Source organism: Sceloporus undulatus, chromosome 7 (assembly GCF_019175285.1).
Source record: "Sceloporus undulatus isolate JIND9_A2432 ecotype Alabama chromosome 7, SceUnd_v1.1, whole genome shotgun sequence".
In the NCBI taxonomy this organism is placed as follows: Eukaryota; Metazoa; Chordata; class Lepidosauria; order Squamata; family Phrynosomatidae; genus Sceloporus; species Sceloporus undulatus.
The window spans coordinates 1,524,273-1,544,635 of NC_056528.1; the positions used below are offsets into that span (position 1 = coordinate 1,524,273).

The 20,363-nt window shown below is 46.1% G+C and overlaps 3 protein-coding genes across 8 annotated transcripts in view; 1 reads left to right on the plus strand and 2 right to left on the minus strand.

The window, feature by feature from the left end:
- Window positions 1-417: 417 nt before the first annotated feature.
- Window positions 418-5,378, minus strand: LOC121936136 (aflatoxin B1 aldehyde reductase member 4-like). Its single transcript, XM_042477997.1, has 7 exons — window positions 4,962-5,378; window positions 3,741-3,928; window positions 3,077-3,181; window positions 2,360-2,456; window positions 2,066-2,168; window positions 1,581-1,710; window positions 418-1,354 (listed from the first exon to the last, which is right to left on the minus strand). The coding sequence occupies exons 1-7, from the start codon at window positions 5,320-5,322 to the stop codon at window positions 1,193-1,195; spliced, it is 1,146 nt and encodes a 381-aa protein (XP_042333931.1). The 5' UTR covers window positions 5,323-5,378; the 3' UTR covers window positions 418-1,192.
- A 1,912-nt stretch (window positions 5,379-7,290) lies between these two features.
- Window positions 7,291-15,086, plus strand: SLC66A1 (solute carrier family 66 member 1). 5 transcript variants are annotated; one of them, XM_042478010.1, is made up of 9 exons: window positions 7,292-7,435; window positions 7,834-7,991; window positions 9,429-9,668; window positions 10,194-10,323; window positions 10,622-10,709; window positions 10,834-10,994; window positions 11,818-11,910; window positions 12,700-12,885; window positions 13,015-15,086. In XM_042478010.1, the coding sequence occupies exons 3-9, from the start codon at window positions 9,517-9,519 to the stop codon at window positions 13,120-13,122; spliced, it is 918 nt and encodes a 305-aa protein (XP_042333944.1). In that variant the 5' UTR covers window positions 7,292-7,435; window positions 7,834-7,991; window positions 9,429-9,516; the 3' UTR covers window positions 13,123-15,086. The 5 variants fall into 5 exon arrangements, with proteins under 5 accessions (XP_042333945.1, XP_042333944.1, XP_042333947.1 ...); XM_042478013.1 differs by having other exon boundaries at window positions 7,834-7,919; XM_042478011.1 differs by lacking the exon at window positions 7,834-7,991 and having other exon boundaries at window positions 7,291-7,435.
- An 81-nt stretch (window positions 15,087-15,167) lies between these two features.
- The window catches only part of CAPZB (capping actin protein of muscle Z-line subunit beta), a 45,687-nt gene continuing 40,491 nt past the window's right edge, over window positions 15,168-20,363 (minus strand). Inside the window, exons 7-10 of one of the 2 annotated variants that reach the window (XM_042478019.1) lie at window positions 20,209-20,274; window positions 19,596-19,672; window positions 18,797-18,909; window positions 15,168-16,150 (exon numbers count right to left, since the gene is read on the minus strand). In XM_042478019.1, the coding sequence (XP_042333953.1) occupies window positions 18,807-18,909; window positions 19,596-19,672; window positions 20,209-20,274 (246 nt within the window). In that variant the 3' untranslated portion in view covers window positions 15,168-16,150; window positions 18,797-18,806. The remainder of the gene's footprint in view (window positions 16,151-18,796; window positions 18,910-19,595; window positions 19,673-20,208; window positions 20,275-20,363) is intronic. The other variant, XM_042478020.1, reaches the window with a different exon arrangement.

Sequence of the window (20,363 nt, forward strand, 5' to 3'; positions counted from 1 at the left end):
TGGAGGGATGATGCGTGTATTAACATTTGCGGTCCTTGCACACTTTCCAATTGTATCTATGGCGACTCTATGGCAAACGTACCTAAGGCCTTTCGAGGCTGAGAGAGCGTGACTCGCCCAAAGTCGCCTCGTGGGTCTCCGCAGCCGGGCAGCAATTTGAACCCTGGTCTCCTAGGGTCCTAGTCCCACATTCAAGGCACTTGGGCTTTGGTTATTATTGTTATTATTATTACTATGCAAAAATGTTTGTGAGTTGTAAATAAATATATACCGCATCTTCAGATCTTGATAGGGAGAGGTTGCCGATCGTGGCAGTATGTGACAGGATTGTGGTTCGATTTGTAGGCCGCTTTGCGTCCCAATTTTGGGGGGAAGTGGGGTGATAACAATAACGATAACAACAACAACAACAACTGGTTTTCATGCTGTGCAATTGAACTATATTTTCATATTTCGTCATTCAACAATGAAACTGAGGGAGAGGGACCGATTTTATATCAATCGCCAATCTGATTTCAAAGACATGTGTTGAATTTGTTGTTATAAATTTGTATAAAGATTGAATAAAAAAACAAATATTAGACATTATTAGGCATTATTATAGGATACTACTGTATATGAAAAATATATGAATATAAAGAATATATATATATATATATATATATATATATATATATATATGGGATACTATATGAAAGAATATGGTTTCATCTGCAACAGACAGATTGCAAAGAGAAAACCTACCACCTTGCAAGGGAAGAGCCTGGTTGCATCCGCACTGCAGAAATAACTCAGTTTTGACACCGCTTTAACTGGCCTGGCTCAATGCGATGGTATCCTGGGATTTGTTGTTCCGGGAGACATCTGGCCTTCTCTACTGGAGAGCATTAGTGCCACAAGAAACTATGCTTCCCTGAATCCCACAGCATGGAGCCACAATGCTTAAATGTGGTGCGAAACTGGTTTATATGTGCAGTGCGGATATAGAAGGGGGGGTCACAAAATTTGCAGGGGGAAAAAGTACGTTCCTGATTTAAGGCAGAAGCAGGAGAGCCGTGACAGCCGGGCTAGCCAGGGCTGATGGGAGTTGCAGTCCCATGATAGAAAGGGTCCTCGATTAAGGCAAAGGGTGGTGAGGCACTATAAGAGCGTGAAGACGTTGTTTCCAGTCAATTGGATGCACAATTCACACTCAGCGGAAATAGTTTGCGCAGTCGTGGGCTGTGAGGTGCCAGGCTTTCTCAAAGGCTTCGACCACTCCTGGGAGGAGAGGGCCCTCTTCACAGCATTTGAGGTTCTCTTGCAGCTGCTCCAGTTTGGAAGCCCCAATGATCACAGCATCCCCACGGTCTCCCTGGTGCAAAAGGGAACAGAGATAGTGCCCATCATCTCCAACAGAGCTGGCTGGAAGGATCCACCTGGCAGCACCAGGGTGCTTTTATATACACAGTTCCCTTTCTTGGCCCCAGAGGAACCTAAACCTTCACCAGTAGGGATGGAGTGCCACTCCCATCATCCCCAGCCACTGGGTGGGACTGCTGGGAGTTACTTACGGCTGGCCAGAGGTCTCATAGGATTACCTGCAGCTTTGAGTGGTGATACATCCAGCGCAAGGCGGTGGAGGTGAGGCTGGGAGGATTCGAACCGTAGGCTTCGCGGAGAGCGTTTTCTACCAATGCCAACCCTTCAAAGTGGTGCTTCTTCCAGTACCTGGCATGTTTAAGCAAAGAGACACCATCCTCATATCTGGAGATAGACTGTCACTGACACTGGAGGCTCCATCCCCCCTCTATTAACCGAAATTCCAAAACTCAAAATACTCCAAAATTGTCCGCACAAGTGGCTGAGAGAGTGGCACCTTTGCTTTCCAGACCGTTCAATGGACCCAAACTTTAAGTATCTAAAATAGTGTGTATAAAATTACCTCCGGTGGCCTAAGAAACATCAATGAATTTAATGGTTAGATTTGGGTCCCATTGCCCTTGAGGCTCGGCAGGGTACGACATTAGCAACAAATATTGATCACGTTCAAGATACTAGCCTCTTCCTCCGCCTGGAGACTCACCTGTCCATGTATACTTGGGCCCACTGATCGCCAAAAAAACGGCTATCCGGTTGCTGGTTCGAATCTTTGTCTTCGTACTTGTACCTCCCGGTCAGAAATCCCCCTGCGGAGATGCAGCGTTGTCGTTGTCATCATGCCCCTTCAAGACATTTCTGACTCATGGCCATCTACAGATCCCTTGGATGCCACAGGACTTTGCTAAGCCAGTGGTGTCAAAACTGCTTTGTTTCCGCAGTGCGGATTCAACTTTGAGTCCCTGAACCCAAGCCTCTCCCCTGAGCCCCAAAAGTGTACCGGCCAAAGGGTTGAAGGCGTAGAATCGCATCCCAAAGTGCCGCAGGCAGGGAAGGAGCTCCGTCTCGACTTGGCGCGTGGTCGCGTTGTACATGCCCTTAATAATGATGATGATGATGATGATGATGATGATGATATTAATAATGAGACAAGAGGATAAATGTTAGACGTAAGTCTTTTGCGCGGAGAAGTTGTTCACTCCAGGTAGCCAAATGACCAGGAAGAAAAGGCCGCCTGGACCATTGGATTCCCCCTTTTCAGTAGCAACGGTTCCAAACTCAATGGGTGAAGCTCACTACAAAGGAAGGCATGCTCTTTTTGCAACGGAATTGATAAGGCAAAGGCCCAAATAAAAAGGTGGTGCAAGGAACAAAGAGAAAAGGGGAACCCAGCCAAATGTCCCATGGAAGGGAGTTCCACAGATTGAGAGCAGCCACCAAGAAGGCCCTGCTCTCTCCCAGGTCCTCACCAAACACACCTGTGATGGTGGCAAGGCTGGGAGAAAGTATCCTTCGGAGGATTTCAAAACTTGGGCAAGCGCATGCGGGGACATATAATTCCACTCCCTCCCCACACACAGTTTGAAGGTTTTCAAATCTTGTTGGGTAATGCTTCTGACCCTTTTGCTGAAGTTTTCATGCCGGTTTTTATGGCAATTCATGCACTCAGGCAGCCCAACTGGTCCCCAGACCCACCTTGTTTGCCCTCATCTCTCACCTGGTAAACCGTGGGTAGCACCCAGTTGTTGGCTTTGCAAAGGGTGCGGATTTCTGCTACCTCCCAAGAAGAGTAGTTGGAGAGGCCCAGTTCCTTAAACTTCCCCTGGAGAAGGAAGGAAGGAGAGATAGGAAGGAAGGAAGGAAGGAAGGAAGGAAGGAAGGAAGGAAGGAAGGAAGGAGAGAGAGAACGGAAGAAGGAAGGAAGGAAGGAAGGAAGAAGGCAAGTAAAAAGAAGTCTCATTATTTTTACTCCTTAGTTCCTGCAAAGGTCCATCAGTGGGAGCATTGTTTCCAAAATGGCTGTCCAGATGCCTGAAAAGGGACTCCGAGGCCCCTTCCCCAGCACCCTCTGAGTCTCAATAGCAGGGCCTTTTCGGTGCTAGGGCCAACCTTCTTTGACCCTCTCTACCCAAGGATGCTTTTGCTCTGGATTTCCCTGCTTTGAGCCACTTGCAAGAAACAAATCTCTCTGTGTTTTAGTCCTTTGAAAGGAGGCAAAGAAGGTGGATGGGCTCCATCAAGGAAGCCATGGAGGCTGCCCTGACTTTATAAGACCTGAGCTGGGCAGTAGATGACTTGGAAGGTCTATCATCCATAGCGTCCAAGCCCAAAGTCCATATGGACTCAAATAAGGAACTGCAACCACCGCCCAGCTTCCATACCTCTTTGTGCAGCTGGTTGCAAGCCGCCAGGGACTCTTCTATGGGGGTCCCATGGTCAGGAAGGTGGAGGTAGAAAATATCCACGCTCTTCATCTGCAGCCTTTTGAGAGAGGCCTCCAGTTGCGCGCGGATGGTCTCGGCTTTCAGGTTGTTGGTCTCCAACGGATTCGCCTTCGTGGCCACTGTGACTGGAGGGAAGCAGGTCGAAATAGAAGGTTTAAAATCCCAAACAACACATTCTAAAAAACCAAACCAGAAACCAACATTAAACAGGCCTCATGCGTCTTTTCGGAAACCCGAGAGCTGCATCCGCATGGCAGAAATAACCCAGTTTGACACCGCTTCAACTGCGATGGCTCCATGCTAGGGAACCATCCTGGGATTTGCAATGTTTTTAAAGAATGTAAGATATCCTGGGAGCGAACTCTGCTTTGTGTCTATTGCAAATGCAAAGTACTGTATTATCACATTACTTCTCTTTGCAATTGCAATTATTTTGATGCACTCTCTCAGCCACCCATAAAAACTAGTTTCGGAGCCCTTCGGATTTTGGAACCGTGGATCGGAGAGGTTTCACCTGAAAGCGGATTAACCTGTTCCCTCCTTTTTGGAGGCGGAGGCTGGTTCTGTGAAGCCTTCGTTGTTCATTAACCAGATTTATCAGTGCTTCCAAGGGCAGAAAAAGAACAACTTATAGTCAGAGGTTGCCATGTTGGCCATACAGTAAAGGACAACAGCGTCCAATATCTGCAAGACAGGGTTACCTTTATGGGGCCAACCCAAATGCACCAAACATATCTTGCAAGCTTTCGAAGCTCCGCTGGCTTCTTCATTGGGAGGCGTTTCATAGTATCCAAAAGGTGCATTTCATTGGGCCGCCCTGAATGCGCAAAATCCACGTCGCAAGCTTTCAGAGCTGCACTAACTACTTCTTCATCAGGTCTGTTTTTTTAAGAGACCAAGTGTGCCCTCTGGGATGCCTTCGCGTGCCACAGGGTCGCCACCATGGCTCTGGAGCATAGAGCTCTGCAAGGCGGCATTCGGTACATGCTCTAAAGCACCGATTAATGCAATGCTCTGCAAGGCAGCAGCACAGAATGCTGCAGTGTTTTGCAAAAGAGCACCCTGCACATGCTCTGGTGCATAGAACAATGCAATGCTCTGCAAGGCAGCACTCTGCCCATGCTCTGGGTGACAGTTGCCCTGTGGGTGCAGACTCACTGCTTCTCGCCGTCTTGGGGTCCTTGGCCAGGAGGTCGCCCAGGATCCGCTCCGACTCGCCCTTGGCGTAAATATGTGCGGTGTCCACCTCGCGATGTCCACGAGCCAGGAAAGCTTTGAGCATGGCCTCGCTGGTCTCCTCGCTGGCCCTCCGTCCGAAATCCATGGCCCCCAGCACCGTCCGCACCCGGGCCCCCTGTCCGCACTGTGCTGCCATCCCACTTCTGGTGCTGCACAACTTGACTTGGCTGCAAGCGGGGCTCGAACTCACCAACTCCTGGCAAAGCACCTGCTCCTCTAGTACCCTAAGTAACCTCACCCTCACGCTCTGCGCATGCGCCCATGCCTTTCTGCCTCTCATTGTCCAGCCAAGGGACCGTCTCAAAATGCTTGATTCTGAGAGCAGCCCAAGAGGAAGGAGGATGCATTTCTACAGGTTTCCTCCAGACTTTGGTCCTCCAGATGCTTTTGGACTTCAGCTCCCAGGATTCCTGACTACTGGGGGATTCTGGGAGTTGTAGTCCAAAGCACCTGGAGGACCAAAGATTGCAAATCACTTTTTAAAAATTAACTTAGACATATAAAAAATATACATACATTAGGCTATATATACATACAAAACAGTGAGCAAAGAGTAAGAAATCACAGATCTAGACTGTAGAAATAATGCAGTTTGAGACCAGTTTAACTGCCATGGGTGCATCTACACTGCAGAAACAATGCATTTGTGTGTGTGTGTGTGTGTGTATATATATATGTAATTTTTATTGAATTTTAATTTAACATAAAATAAACAAACAAAAAACATTCTTTCACCATACATTTCGCATGATCTCTTCTGTTATCTATTCTATTCTATTCCAAATAAATTCTTTACAATCTTATATTCTTATATTTTCTTTCTCTATCTAAATTATTAATTAATATCCAATTTATTGAGTAAATAATGCGTTTTGAGACCATTTTAATTGCCACGGGTGCATCAACACTACAGAAAGAAGGAAGGAAAGGAAAGGAAAAGGAAAGAAAGGGGAGGAAGGGAAAGGAAAGAAGGAAGGAAGGAAGAAAAAGGAAAGAAAGGGAGGAAGGAAAAGGAAAGGAAGAAGGAAAAGGAAAGGAAGAGAAAGCAAGGAAAAAGGAAGGAAGGAAATGAAAGGAGGGAGGGAGGGAGGGAAGAGAAAAGGAAAAGGAAGGAAGAAAGGAAGGAAGAGAAAAGAAAGGAAAGGAAAGGAAAAAGCAAGGGAGAAATAGAAAAGGAAGGAAGGAAGGAAATGAAAGGAGAAAGCAGGGGAGGGAGGGAGGGAGGGAAGAGAAAAGGAAGGAAGAAAGGAAGAGAAAAGGAAAGATAGGAAAGGAAAAAGCAGGGGAGAAATAGAGAAGGAAGGAAGGGAAGGAAATGAAAGGAGGAGGGGGGAGGGGGGGGAGGGAAGGAAAGGGGAAAAAAGGAAGGAAGAAAGGGAAGAAAAGGAAAGGAAAGGAAAAGCAGGGAGGGAAATAGAAAAGGAAGGAGAAATGAAAGGAGAGAAAGCATGGGGAGGGAGGGAGGGAAGAGAAAAGGAAGGAAGAAAGGAAGAGAAAAGGAAAGAAAGGAAAGGAAAAAGCAGGGGAGAAATAGAGAAGGAAGGAAGAAAATGAAAGGAGAAAGCAGGGGAGGGAGGGAAGAAAAAAGGAAAAGGAAGAAAGGAAGAGAAAAGAAAAGAAAAGAAAGGAAAGGGAAAAGCAGGGGAGAAATAGAGAAGGAAGGAAGGAAGGAAATGAAAGGAGAAAGCAGGGGAGGGAGGGAAGAAAAAAGGAAAAGGAAGAAAGGAAGAGAAAAGAAAGGAAAGGAAAGGAAAAAGCAAGGGAGAAAAAGAGAAGGAAGGAAGGAAATGAAAGGAGAAAGCAGGGGAGGGAGGGAAGAGAAAAGGAAAAGGAAGAAAGGAAAGGAAAGGAAAAAAGCAGGGGAGAAATAGAGAAGGAAGGAAGGAAGGAAATGAAAGGAGAAAGCAGGGAGGGAAGAGAAAAGAAAAGGAAGGAAGAAAAGAAGGAAAAGAAGAAAAGGGAAGAGAAGGGAAGGAGGGGAGAAGGAAGGAAGGAAGGAAGGAAGGAAGAGAAAGGAAAGGAAAAAGCAGGGGAGAAAGAGGGAAGGAAGGAAATGAAAGGAGAAAGCAGGGAGAGAGGGAGGGAAAAGGAAGGAATAGAAAGGAAAAGAAAGGAAAGGAAAGGAAAAAGCAGGGCCAGGGGAGAAAGAGAGAAGGAAGGTTTGCAACAGTACCCCCGATTGGACTCCAACTCCCACAATCCCCCGGCAGCCCTGCCTTTTCCTCGGGGCGAGTCCTCTTTTCGCCCCTCCTCCAATCAGCTGACCGGCAGAAAATCCCTATTTGCTTAAGGCTTGGAAAGCGAGCCGGTTCGAAACCCCTCTGGCTCCGGATTAAGGTGGCAACTGCAGAGGAGGAGGAGGAGTGGATCCGGATTGGAAGATTGCATTGAAGGTGAAAAATTAGGGTAGATGTTGCAACTGAATTGGGGGGGGGGTTTGGGGCTGTTTTTGGGGGGGGTTGAAATGATCCTTTGTTTTGTTTCCAGCCACAAAAACCCTGAGAATGCTCGATTGTCTCCATCTGGACCCAAACCCATTGGATCCCTGCAGTTTCCCTGCCTTGTTGACTCCGCATTTGGGGTTTTTAAAGGGTCTGCCTTTGAGAAAGTGGGCCTTTTCTTGGGACTACAGGACCCATCATCCACTTCCCAGGAAGGGAATTGCGAGGGCTTCCTAGATCCTTTTCCCCCCTTTGATGTTGAAAGCAAAGAGTCCTGCAGTTTAATTTCATCCTAAAAACTGACCCTAAATTGAATTCATACTCTCTCTCTCTCTCTCTTGGTTTAATAGGTCTACTCTGAGAAAGCAATCTTGGTTGGACTACAGCACCCCTAATCCCCCGCCAGCCTCTCCTTGTCCTCCAAAGGGGTTCTCAGGTGCATTGGTTTGAGCGTCTGACTCTGGAGACCTGGGTTTGACTCCTGGCTCAGCCATTGGAAACCCATTGAGTAAGTCACACTCTCTCAGCCTCAGAAGACGACCATGGCAAACCTCCTCTGAACCAACCTTGCCAAGGAAGACCCATGAGTAGTTCTCCTTAGGGTCGCCATAAGCCAGAAATGACCTAAAGGCACCCGACGACGACAACAAACACAACGACAGAGATGGAACTGAAGCCTGTTTGGGATTTGGGTTGTATTTTTCAGCCCTTTTGGCTTTTAAAATGAAGGCACCGCAAAACAACACACTGAGAAGGAGGCATTAAAGTGGCACAGGGAGAGACGGCATGTGCTGCCCAGACTCTTTGTTCCTTGGAATTGCTTTTAAATTGTAACCCGGGGCCATTTTGTGGGATGAAACGCAAGGTTACAGAAACTCGGAAAAGGCGGAGGCGTTTGTGGGCATTTGTGTTAACCTGACCCAGAAAGTGCATTTTCACGTTGTGGGTTGCCTTGGGCAAGTCACACTCTCTCAGCCGCAGAAGGAAACGAAGGCGGACCCCCTCTGAACGAATCTGGCTAAGAAAAAACCCAGTATAGGGTCACCATAAGTCAGTCAGGTTGTTGTTGCTGCTGCTGTTGTGGTTGTTATATGGGATATTTTCAAGCCAAGGATGCTTTAAAAAACCCACTGACACAGAGGGCCGGCTGTGTGTGTGTTTCTGTCCTTTGTGTGCACTCAGGTGAACCAACCCTGGAGTGTGTTGTTGTTCTTGTTATCCGTTCCAAATGACTAATGTGTGTGTTATGTTTTCCACCAAGTTCTTGGCCAACTGGAGACAACCAAAGCATCTTCAGACAACCCAAACGCCCCGGAAGGGACTTTGTGTTGCAGTGACACATCCTCAGAAATTGCAGAGCAAAGGATTTGCAAAGGACAAAGTTCCCTCCAGGCTCCGATGGGTTTCCACATCCCCAAAAAAGCTGATCTTAAGCCCATCAAGAGTGCCGATAAGTTTGGATAACAACCCTGTCTGATGACTTGGTCACAGGGAAAGCACCTTCAATGGGACCTTCAATGTATGTGTATATGACGGATGCTGTTGTTGTTACAGCTGTGTGGCTTCAAGTCATTTCCGACTTACGGTGAACCTAAGGGGGACCTGTCATGGGGTTTTCTTGGCGAGATTTGTTCAGAGGTTTGCCACTGCCTTCCCCTGAGGCTGAGAGAGTGTGACTTGCTGAAAGCAACCCAGTGGGTTTCACAGCTTAGCCGGGAATCGAATCTCGATCTCCAGAGTCATAGTCCAACGCTCAGAGCAGATTGGATATATAGGAAACGGAAATGAATTTTGTGTTTAGACTTGGGTCCCATCTCCAAAATATCTCTTGGTGTCGATGCAAATATTCCAAGATGTGAAAAATCCTGTAATACAAATCAGAAGCTGCCAAGTATTTTGGAGAAGGGAGACTCAACCTGTCTCTCTTTTCCTTTTCCCCTCTCAGTAGCTTTTGCAAATCGGCCATGGTCAAATCCTTCCTCGGACGTTCCTGGTGACCTCCAACCAGATCGGTCATCTTCAAACCTTGCAAAATGAACTCTCTGAGCAACGCGTCCCTGGGTTGCCCCAATGGATCCCGGTGGATCATGGAGATCTTCAACGAATGCGCCCAAGACGGCTGGGACGTCGCCAGCGTGGTGCTGGGTCTCGTTTCCATCCTCTGCTTCGCCGCGGCTTCGTTTCCGTAAGTCGGAGGCTTTGTTTTTCCCTATTTGGAGCCGTATTTCCTTGGGAGATGGGTCTAAGCACACGGAGGTGGGGCCAAGTGAGCCGCCATGGGTTCCTTTCGGGAAGAAAGACGGCATAAAAAGGAAATGAAATGAAATAATTTCTTGCCCAATTTTGGCACACTTTCTTGTCAGCGCAATTCTCAGGGTGCCTTTTTGGGTATAAGGAACCCTTCTGGCTTCCCGGAGCCTCTCAGTATTTTCAATGAAGGCAGTTGATTGGAAATCATAGAAAAACTGAAACCAAAACTATCAAGGCTCTGGAAGGCAAGCCTTACAAGAGACTTCCTCTTTTAGCAACTCAATACTGTTGCACTCCAGTTCCCATCATCCTTACCCCAGCATGGCTAGTGACAAGGTTTGATAGTTTACCAACATCTGGACAACTACTGGTTACCCTAAGATTGCATTCAACCCTCCTTTAAGCAAAGGTTTTAGGGAAAGGCTTTGCTAACCCCGCTTCGCTCTGACTTCTCCCACAGCCAATTCTACCTGGCTTGCAAAACGGGGATCATGGACCAGGCGTTGTCGCTCTATTTCCTCTTGGGTTGGCTGGGAGGAGACTCCTTAAACCTCATTGGATCGTTCTTAGCTGACCAGTTGCCTTTGCAGGTAAGAACCAACCTCCTTGACAGGATGGACTACAACCCAGAATGGGGTTTTGGTAGAACACAATAATTCTGCATCCCTGTCGCAGAATTCGTATAGGATTCTGTATTCTTGACACCGAATTGGCATTCTGTATTCTTGCCATGGGATTGGTATCAAACAACTCTGCATTCTTTATGCTGAATGTGGATAATGGGACTCTGTATTCTTGTTGCAGAATCCCTATTAGCAGGATTTTGTGCCATTGCTGAATTTTATAGCCCTGCCAGTGACTGTCTCCCCTTTGTTCTGTCTTGCAAAGGTATACACAGCTATCTATTATGTCCTGGCAGATTTGCTCATGATATCCTTGTACATTTACTACAAGATAAAGAATCAGGACAGGAGGGGTAAGTGCAATCCAATAACTGCATGCGATCTGGATTTTCAAGTTACATCCTTATTACTATTATTTATCACTTGTATTATTTAATGTCCCAAACCATTTCTCCGTCATCTCTTTTCCTTCGTCAGCCTCTGCTTCTATCAATGCCATTTTGGCATTCATCCTCTTCGGCACGGTGTCAGCCGCTCCCTTCCTGGGCCAACCGGCCTTCAATGTGGACGATGGGACTCCAATAGTGTTCAGAGGGAGGACGCTTCTCTCTTCTGCCGAAGATTCGCTTGGATGGGAGGCAAGTTCTATTTTGCAAAAAGGGAAAATGCATGAGCTGGTTCTGAAAAGGGTTTAAGCCTCATGGTGATGTTGTGTGCATTCAAGTCGACTCCGACTTATGGCAACCCGATTGTAGGGCTGTTCTTGGCAGGATTTTTTGCCTTGGCCTTCCTCTGAGGCTGAGAGAGTATGACTTGCCTGGGCTTTTTCAAGGCCGATCAGGGATCTCAACCTGAATGTGGTCAAGAAAACCCTAAGATTGAACCACCGGCCGCCTCAAGAGTTTGCAAATTCCTTGTATTTTATAACCCAGAATCAAAAGGAAAGAGTGACTCTGAAATGTCTTGGGAAGACCAAGGATAGTCGAATGTCATGAAATGCCCTTTATTTATTTGCATGGGAGGAAGAATTGAAAACCAGATGGGAAGAGGATAGACACAGACACATCACAACACTGCAACGTTTTTGCTTTTTAGGGGAAACGTCACCAAAAGGTGACCAATCCTTGTTCATTATTTTGCTTTTATTCCTATGATTGCAAGAAGGGTCAGGGAGCTGAGAAAAGCTTTTTAGCTAGCTATTACTACTACTGCTACTACTACTACTACTACTACTACTACTACTCTTGCCTGCCTCTCCCCATAGATCAAGGTGCGGAACAAGTTAACCATCAAGAATTAACAATAAACTTTGCATTAAATCTGTGTTGCAGGATTACAGCTAGGGATTGCTTACCTTGTGGTGACATTTCCCCGTGATCCTTTTCTGCCCCGTGTCCCAATTCTACATACTGTACATTCTTTGCTCTCTCTTTCTTAACTGCCTTGTGTCTTCTCTTGCAGTCTTTCACCAAAAAAGAAATAGTGGGGTTTGTTATCGGTTCGGTTTCATCTGTGCTTTACTTGGCATCCCGAATCCCACAAATCTATACAAACGTAAGTGGGGTTTTTTTTTTTTTTGGTGGGTATGCAAAGCAGGGCCTGCATTGGTGGTGGCTTCTATCCCAGGCCTGCTTTGCATGCTACAAATCCCACGTTGGAAAAGTGTCTCTGACTTCGTTTTGCTGTAATTTTAAAGCTCTGAAACGGAGCGTTGCTTCTCCACAGCTCCATCCGAATGAAGAAAAACGCAGGTTGCATCGTAAGATTTACAGTGAGCGTGTGTGAGACAGGCGTAGGGTGCATCTACATGGTAAAACAATCCAGTTTGACCTCACTTTCACTGCCCTGGCTCCATCCTACAGAATCGTCGGATGCGTAGTGTTTGTCAGGCACCAGCCTTCTTTGGCAAAGACGACGCAAGACCTTGTAAAACTCAGTCCCAAGATTCCATAGGATAGTGCTACATCCCTTTTAAAGCAGGGTCAAACTGGGTTATTTCTACAGTGTGGATGCACCCACACAGACAGGACTAGGACATTTGGTTAAGGAGCAGCAGTGCAATGTAAGTTGTTCTAACTTACTGTCTTCTGGCCGTGCTTTTTCTCGTTCTCCAGAAACCCTCTTTTAGGATCAGAAAGCCTAGAATTGCAAATAGCATTTGGAAAGTCTTGTGCATGTTTCTGGTCCTCAATAAGCATGTCTTTCCTTTCCTTTCTTCCCTCCTTCCCTTCCTTTTTTACTTCTCTTTCATTCCCTTCCTTTTTTCCTTCCCACCTTTCATTTATTTCCCTTCTTCCCTCCTTTCCTTTCCTTTTCCTTCTTTCGTTCCACCCAAACTTTCAGTTCAAGAGGAAATCCACCACCGGGATCTCTTATTCCCTCTTTGCTCTGGTGATGCTTGGAAACAGTCTGTACGGCCTCAGCGTCTTAATGAAGAACCCGAACCCGGGGCAGTCGGAGGGCAGCTACGTCATCCATCATCTGCCTTGGCTGGTGGGCAGCTTGGGGGTCCTCTCCCTCGATATAGTCGTATCCTTTGCTTGGAGGAACAGTACTATTATTTCTTTGTTAAGCAAACATTGCAGAGGTAGAACATGGCACACCTCGTTTCCAGCTCTCCTTCCAGTTACGCAAATGGTTCTTAACACCACTGTTCAGATCTCTTTCCAATTCCTCGCTTATCGGAAGAAGACTTTCGTGCCGCTTGAAGAGAGAGAAGCACTCCTCAGTTCCCAAGATGACCCTCAAGAAAGCGGCCGGACTTGACCATTGACTATTGGAGACACTGACCATTGAAGGATGCTTGGATCACTTTGCTGGAGGAATTCTCCCAGCTGGGATTTCTACCTCCTGATTTTGGACGGTGAAATAGACAATAGAGACGTTCGACACGGTTTCTTTCCACGGAACAGATTAGTATTTGCAAATCATCTCTCCCTGCCGCCAAATGGATGGGGATTGTCCCCAGAAAGGTGGGGTTGGGAGACGCAGTTTGCCAAACCGAACATGCAAAATACTGGTCCTGTAAAATGGGAATTCACTACACGCTGCGACCAGGCACAGCACCACATTAACCTCCTTTTGCAGATCAGGTTAAGGGATAGGCATAAACATGTTTGTGTTTGCATTGGGCATTCTCCTTTTTTAAATGGGAATTTTAGCAACACATATGGATCAGAAGGGAAGGAAAAATTAAAGGCATTAAATATCTTTACACTCTGTAATCTCTCTGCGTTTTAAAAAAACTAAGCATCTCAGAGCCTTGTTTTGTTCACTAGATGAGTTAATGTATTTCAAATTACTTCTGGTTTTGCAGATACTAAAGCTGGATTCTTCTTGTTCAGGATCAACTACAGTTGCTGTTGCGTTTCTTTGAGTTGTTCTCAACTTAATGGTTACCCTGTCGCTGGGTTTTCATAGCAAAATTCCTTCAGAGGAAGTTTGCCATTCCTTTCCTCCAGGGGTGAGAGAGCATAACTTGCGCAAAGTCGCCCAATGGTTTTCCGTGGCCGAATGGTATTTGAACCCTGGTCTCCCAAAGACCTAGTCCAATACTCCCTACACCAAACTGGCTCTTGTGTTGTTACATGCCTTCAAGTCAACTATTTACAGCAACCCTACCTTAGGATTTTCTTAGCCAGTGTTATGCAGAGGCTTGCCACCATTGTCTTTCTCTAAGGGTGAATTGCCCAAGGCCCTCCCAGTAAGTTTCCAGGGGTGAGTGGGGATTTGAACCCTGATCTCCTAGCTTTGTAGTCATACACTGAAACCACTACAACATAATTTCTTCCCTTACTTCTACAATTATGAGCCAACGTCCCCATCTCTGTACCATCTTTGTCCATTTATCTTTCTAGTTGTAATCATCAGGGATTCAAGGAAGGAAGCATCCTTCTTTGGAAATCCAGAGGCTTCCTCTGTGCAAAGCAGGGGCCATCTCTCTAGACCTAACCCTAAAAAACTGTTTCTAGTCCTTACAGTTTGGCATTAAAAGGCTGAACAGAGTAGTATCTGGCTATGGACACATTCTCAGGCCTCTGCTGGGGGACTAACAAGAGAATCTGCATTGCTTTTTAATACTGTAAAGGTTTAACACCACTTTAAGGGTCAGTATTGCAGATTTTTAATTATATTGTGTTTTTCAGACTGTAAGATGCTTTGGGTCCCAGTCTTGGAGAGGGAAAGGAGATAGAAAAGAAATATAATAATAATTGCTCTTTTGGACCCGAAAATAGACTCTGGAAGTCTGTATTTTGAGACACATGGCAGGAAAAGGGGAAGGATTCAGAGCTGGATTTAGGTCCATCCAAGCAACTCTGAGTTAGCAAATCAGCTCCTTTTAACAAAATCTTACACCTCCCCAGTCCCTTTCCTCTCTGTCTTTCTAGATTGCAGTTTTTTAAGTAGCATCAGCATTGGAAGATGAAAGAGAGAGATTTTTGCTGCTAGGTTGCAAAAGCCTACCTGCACTAAAAGCAATGCAATAAACTGAGCTGGGAAAGCGGCCGTTCTAGCGTAGCCGATCCTTTCGTGGCCGTGTGTCCTTACATACAACAGGCAAGTTAAAGAGCAGCTGCCTCCAGAATCCCTGAGTATCTGTGAACAGAGAAAAGGGCAAAATTGATAAAGCCTTCCTGACCAGCCATTCACAGCATATTGTTATAGAATACAGATGTATGGGTTTGGGCATGAAATCATAAGGAAAGCGGAGTCTGGAATGAGAAAGAAGTCATCCCTGGATGCATCCAAGTCTCTTTCCATGATTCTGCGAATACAAAAACACGTTTCCAGTAAATAATAATAATAAAGCCTTTGTTTTTTGTGATTTATTAGTTTTTTTTTCCTTTTTAAGTATGGAGGCTCAAGTATAAGATGTAGATTCAAATTTTAAGCATTACAAATTAAAAAAAGAGAGAGAGAGAAAAAAAACAACAACCAACCAACCAACCGAGAGGGGAAAAATATGAAACTAAAAACAACAACCAGTCTTTTCTTTTTTCCTTTTGCATTCCGTAGAAATCAAAAAAGCGGGAGGGAAAGCGCTTCGATTCGTTCTGGTTCGGAAGCAGAACAATCCAGCCAAATTTCAGAGAGGCGGCCGCCATTCGCACCTGTTCCCCGTCCTGCTGCCTCCCCCCTCCATTAAAAACATACATCGAACAATCATTCCAGGGTTGTTGTGGGCATCTTCTGTTTCTTCTTCCGCAAACCACCGTATTTAATAAAGGGGGATATTATTTTTTTTGTTCTGTTTTACATTTTTTACACCAATGTAACAAAAGATGGAAAGAATGCAGAGGGAAAGGAGGTGTAGAGGGAAGGGAGAGATTAAACAGAATGACCGGCGGGTGTTTTTTATGCATATCAATGTAAAGGGGAATGTAAGGGGAAAGAGGGTCGTGATCGACCCCATGGATCTTTCTACAGAAATGCTGCAAGGCTTCCATTATAAGATGGAGCAGAATTAAGCCGCGAGAGACTGCAAAAAAGTTTATACAGCTTTATTTGTCGGAGGTGAGCGGTCGTGAGTGGAAGAATATCGTATGTGGGGCATGACGGAGAAAAGAAAACATTTGGTGGCAGGCAGGGCGAAGGGTGGCAGAAAGAGAAAGAGAGAGGAAATGTTTTCTAAGGGGGCAAAAAAAAAAAGGAAATCTAATGAACGCATGGCGTGTCGCGTTAGCGTCGTCGACGGAGTATCGGTTTTTAACTTTGCTGCTTTCTCTTCAAAGCCTCCACCAGGTCGTTCTTAAGCGCTTCTTGCTTTGATTTGTCCGCAAAAGTCTGCACAGACCTGGATGGGAAAGAGGAAGAAGAGGGAAAAGGTGTCAATATATATATAAGTATATACAGTGGGTCCTTGTTATCTGCTAGGGTTGCGTTCCAGGACGCCCTATGGATAACCGCAGATGCTCAAGTCCCATTAAATATAATGGCAGAGCGAGATGGCGTCCCTTGAATAAAGTGGAAAATCAAGGTTTGCTATTTGGGATTTATACTTTTTTGAATGTTTTCAACCAGTGGATGCTTGGATCCACGGATAAAAAAATCCATGGATAAGGAGGGCTGACTGTATATGAGGTTGCCACTAAGATTACATACAGTGATTGGAGTACAACCCCATCAACCCCAGTCCGCATGGCCAAAGGGGATGATGGAACTCTCTGGCATCTTTATTTGAAAGGTGGTAGGTCTTTCTGGAGGACAGGGAGGATCAGCTATGTTCTCTTGGGAGGAAATGATAGGATTGCATTTGAATTTTGTGAGTAACGCAGAACAGGGCAACTGTGGACCTCTGGAGATTGGTGGATTGTAAATGCCATCAGCCCCAGCTAGCACAGGGATGCCGGGAGTTCCACTCCGACTGCAGCTGGAGAGCCACAGTTGTCCACTTCTTGTGGCCCAAGGAAACCTCACACACAAAATAGACGCCGTCCAATGTTCTCTCTTGGTCAAAGGCTGTTAGCTAAGTTTGCTGTTTTGGATCAGTATGGATGAGGACCCACAAGAGTAGGCAACTGTGTGGGAATAAGGGCCACGTTTTCCCCAGTCCCTCTCAAAATGGCCGCAGGAAGTGTCTATACATACATTTCAGACACCTCTGCAATATGGAACAGTCTCTTCTGAGACTGGCTGGATGCAGAAATGTTAAATGTTAAACACGATGCACAGGAGGACACAGGATTCATGTGTGTGAGGGGGGTCCCCTCTAGATGTTGGCAGACTGCAACTTCCATCAGCCTGCGTGTAGCAGAGGCTGATGGGTGCTGTGGTTAAACCACCCTTCCTAGAGCGTCACACCTTCACCCCACTATAAAACAGGCCCACTCCAAATGTGAAAGCAGCAGAAAAATGGCTCTTCTTTTCACAACTTCCCCAGTTTTCCCTAAACTTCTTTAGTTCTATACTTGAGTTTGATTGCTTTAATAGACACACATTTTCTAGCAGTGTTATTCTTACCATTACTGTCAGCTGAGGAAGAGGTGCAATTGCACCGCAATACACAAACACACAGACCCTGCAGGCATTGTCCACCTGAGCAAAGCTCCCTCCGTGGCCCAAGAAAACGCCCTCGGAGCAGACGTTGTGGAAGTCAGTGTGGGGTTAGTCACATCCATGCAGCCCTGAGTGGGAATTTTGCAGCCATCCAGACAATAAGGAGGGGACATAGACAGAGCTGGACCCATCAAGATCCATGTAACTCTGGTTCTGTCAACTCTGACTTTCTCCCAGGCAAGATTTGCTCCTAGTCCAACCTGGAGACCTTTGGTCTTCTCCTCCTGGAAGTATTTTATCCAAATATTCACCACCTTACCTTCTGAGACCAGTGCGGTCACAGTAATGTTGTTACTGGACTGTAACTACCAGCAGCCCTAGCCAACCAATGGCAAGAGGGATGCTGGAAGTTGTAGTTCCACATCGGGAGGGCTGCATGACCCCCACCCCTGGATTAGGACTCAGATTGATTCCCCCATTTTTAGAAGCGGCAAAACCAGACCTGGACACAAAGGCAACTGGCCTCATTTGGAGCAATATTTATCTAGGGCTTGGAGACTCAGAAACTGCCTATTTTACCTCTTAATTCGGGGCTCAGGAAAGTTAGTATAACAGTTATGATTGTTTTCGGACTGGCTGTGCTGGATGGGGGGATTCTGGGAGTTCGAGTCAAATACCTCCTGCCCCTTTCTTGAGTTCTGGTCTCTGTACAGATGCAGGAAAAAGGATTCAAGACAGCCAGCCATCGCTTCAGACTTGGTCCTCTGAGTTGGCACAGCAAGTCACAGCAAACCTACTCAAATCTAACTTCTCTGCTCTCTTGTCAATGTACTTTCATGCCCAGCCCCAAATCCACTCACTTCAGCAGGGCTGTCTGTAAGCCAAGCGGTGCAAAAAAGCTGTAGAATTCAGCTTCCATTTAAGGAATGGGTTAGGTTTTGAGACCTTAAGAGAAAGCAGGGGCTGTTCTGGAAAAAGGTGCAATGAAATTTGAAAGCTGAATTCTCAAACAGTTCTGCAAAGGTCCAGTGACGATTGTGGTGGGAATGGAATTTAAATGTTGGATGCCAAATTCAGGCTACAAGAGTATGCCAGCATTCACGTAACTAATTTAAGCAGCATCTGATGTGACGATTACATGGCGCACAGACAACCCTGACTGCAGGGTAAAGAGTGTACAGACGCAAACACACACTCCTGAATATTTCAAGTGCAAGGAACTCTCCATTGGCACAAACAGCAAAAAGGAAGGCTGAGAAAAGAAAAGGTGGGGAACTATTTAGTAAAACTGGTTCAGTAGCCCTGCAAGAGTTAGGGGTTAGTTCTGTGTGTGAAGTCAGCCTGACATGCTTCAGTCACGCGGGTTCCTCTCGGCCAACGTTAAGTGTCATTTTAGTGCCCGATGGCTCACATTGCAGGCCAGTTTTAGGGGCAGAGGGGGTACCTGGGCCGGCTTAGTTATCCGGCTGAATGTACATCTGGCGCTGGGTCAGCACTTGGGAGAGCTCTCTCTGCAACTGCTTATACTTTTGGTTGTCAGGAATAGCATCAATAGATCTAGAGAAGAGCAGGTGCGGAAACAGACAAGGGAAGGAGGCAAAGGAAGAGGGGAAAGAACAGGTCAGAAAAGGCCGGCAGGAGGAGACACCAAAGCCAACTCTTGGGAGTTTGCAGGAGAAAACATGGCAGCTGGAGTCATTGGAAGGGGAGAAAGAGGAAAACAAGACAAGAAGTTATCACCCAATTCAGATTCAGAAATGAGTTTACAACACAGCGGAAGGAAGGAAGGCTCCTACCAATGGGATAGCAAGCTTCTGAGTCACACAGAGTGCTGCTTTTGAGAGGCAATGTTCTGCGCTGCCTGAAAGGGTACCAACCAAACAGAAAAAAGTTCTGCCTTTGGAGTGTCACGGTCCTCACTGATATGAAGAAAGATGGTAATGGAGAGACAAGACAGGCAAACAGAACTGGACAGACCGGCCACATCTGAAATGCCCAGCTACAACTTATTAATAGGGCAAGGACTGGGGCTCTACAGGGGTGCCCAAGTGTTTAGCACTTCCAACAAAACGAAGATGGGCATAGATGGCTGATTTTTAAAAAAGCAAATGAAGAAGACCTGGCAGGAAAGAGACTCGGACAAGAAACTAAAGAGAGATCATTCCTTGTGTCTGGGATGGGGGACCAAAGGGTGGCAGTGGGAGAAGGAGATGAGAAACCCAGTGCTGCGGCACAGCCATTACCTCAGCCCATTGACGATGTCCTTTGTTTTTCCAAAATAAATCTCATTCAGCGTACTTCTGATTTTATTCTCCATATCCTAGAATGGGGAAAAGAGAAGAAGAGACACACAGTCAGTTTCAAAGAATGGATGGCAAGATGTTTCAGAGGGTGGGGTTGTCCTTGTCTCCCTCTAAGGCTAAGAGAGTGTGACTTGGCTGGTCACCAGAGTTGTAGCCCAATGCTCAGACCACTACACTATGCCGGTGCTTTGTGCCAACATACTTAATCCCTTACAAACATCATACAAATTTACGAGAAAGTGAACTAGGCTGCAGAGGCATGCCTCACATTAAAGGAAAGTAATAATATAGTCCAGAAGATGGCAGCATTTACCCATAGAAAGAACATCTAAAACGAAGAGCAGAGATGTACCCCAAAGGATCAGGAAAGCAGGTGGCCAGATGCTAATTCCCTATGAACTGGTTTTGGCCTTTGACTACTGATGGGAGGAAAGGAAGGGCAAAATTTCCCATGCACATATATGAGGATGCAGTTCACCTGCCTGGGCCTCACAAGGTGACTGGGGTGGTTAGCAACAGCATAGAAGGAAAACTCTCAGACAGGCAAACCTACCTCTACCAAACGGCCGATGTTGGCTATGTGTGGAGAGGAGTCGCTCACAGTCTCGTCTTTTTCCATCTGGAGAGAGGAAGAGAAGGAGATCTGGTTAAGAAGAGAATACTTACGACAGAGGCAAAACAGTTAAAACACTTCGCTTTCTGAATCCA

What these genes read in the sequence shown, in the direction of transcription:
- LOC121936136 (XM_042477997.1), bottom strand. Translation starts at nt 5,322, where the DNA reads ATGAGAGGCAGAAAGGCATGGGCGCATGCGCAGAGCGTGAGGGTGAGG. An exon ending in CCCCAAGACGGCGAGAAGCA is followed by an intron (nt 3,929 to 4,961) that starts GTGAGTCTGCAC and finishes GCTTCCCTCCAG; the next exon opens with TCACAGTGGCCACGAAGGCG. An exon ending in GCAACCAGCTGCACAAAGAG is followed by an intron (nt 3,182 to 3,740) that starts GTATGGAAGCTG and finishes TTCCTTCTCCAG; the next exon opens with GGGAAGTTTAAGGAACTGGG.
- SLC66A1 (XM_042478011.1), top strand. Translation starts at nt 9,517, where the DNA reads ATGAACTCTCTGAGCAACGCGTCCCTGGGTTGCCCCAATGGATCCCGG. An exon ending in CTGACCAGTTGCCTTTGCAG is followed by an intron (nt 10,324 to 10,621) that starts GTAAGAACCAAC and finishes TGTCTTGCAAAG; the next exon opens with GTATACACAGCTATCTATTA. An exon ending in AAGATTCGCTTGGATGGGAG is followed by an intron (nt 10,995 to 11,817) that starts GCAAGTTCTATT and finishes CTTCTCTTGCAG; the next exon opens with TCTTTCACCAAAAAAGAAAT.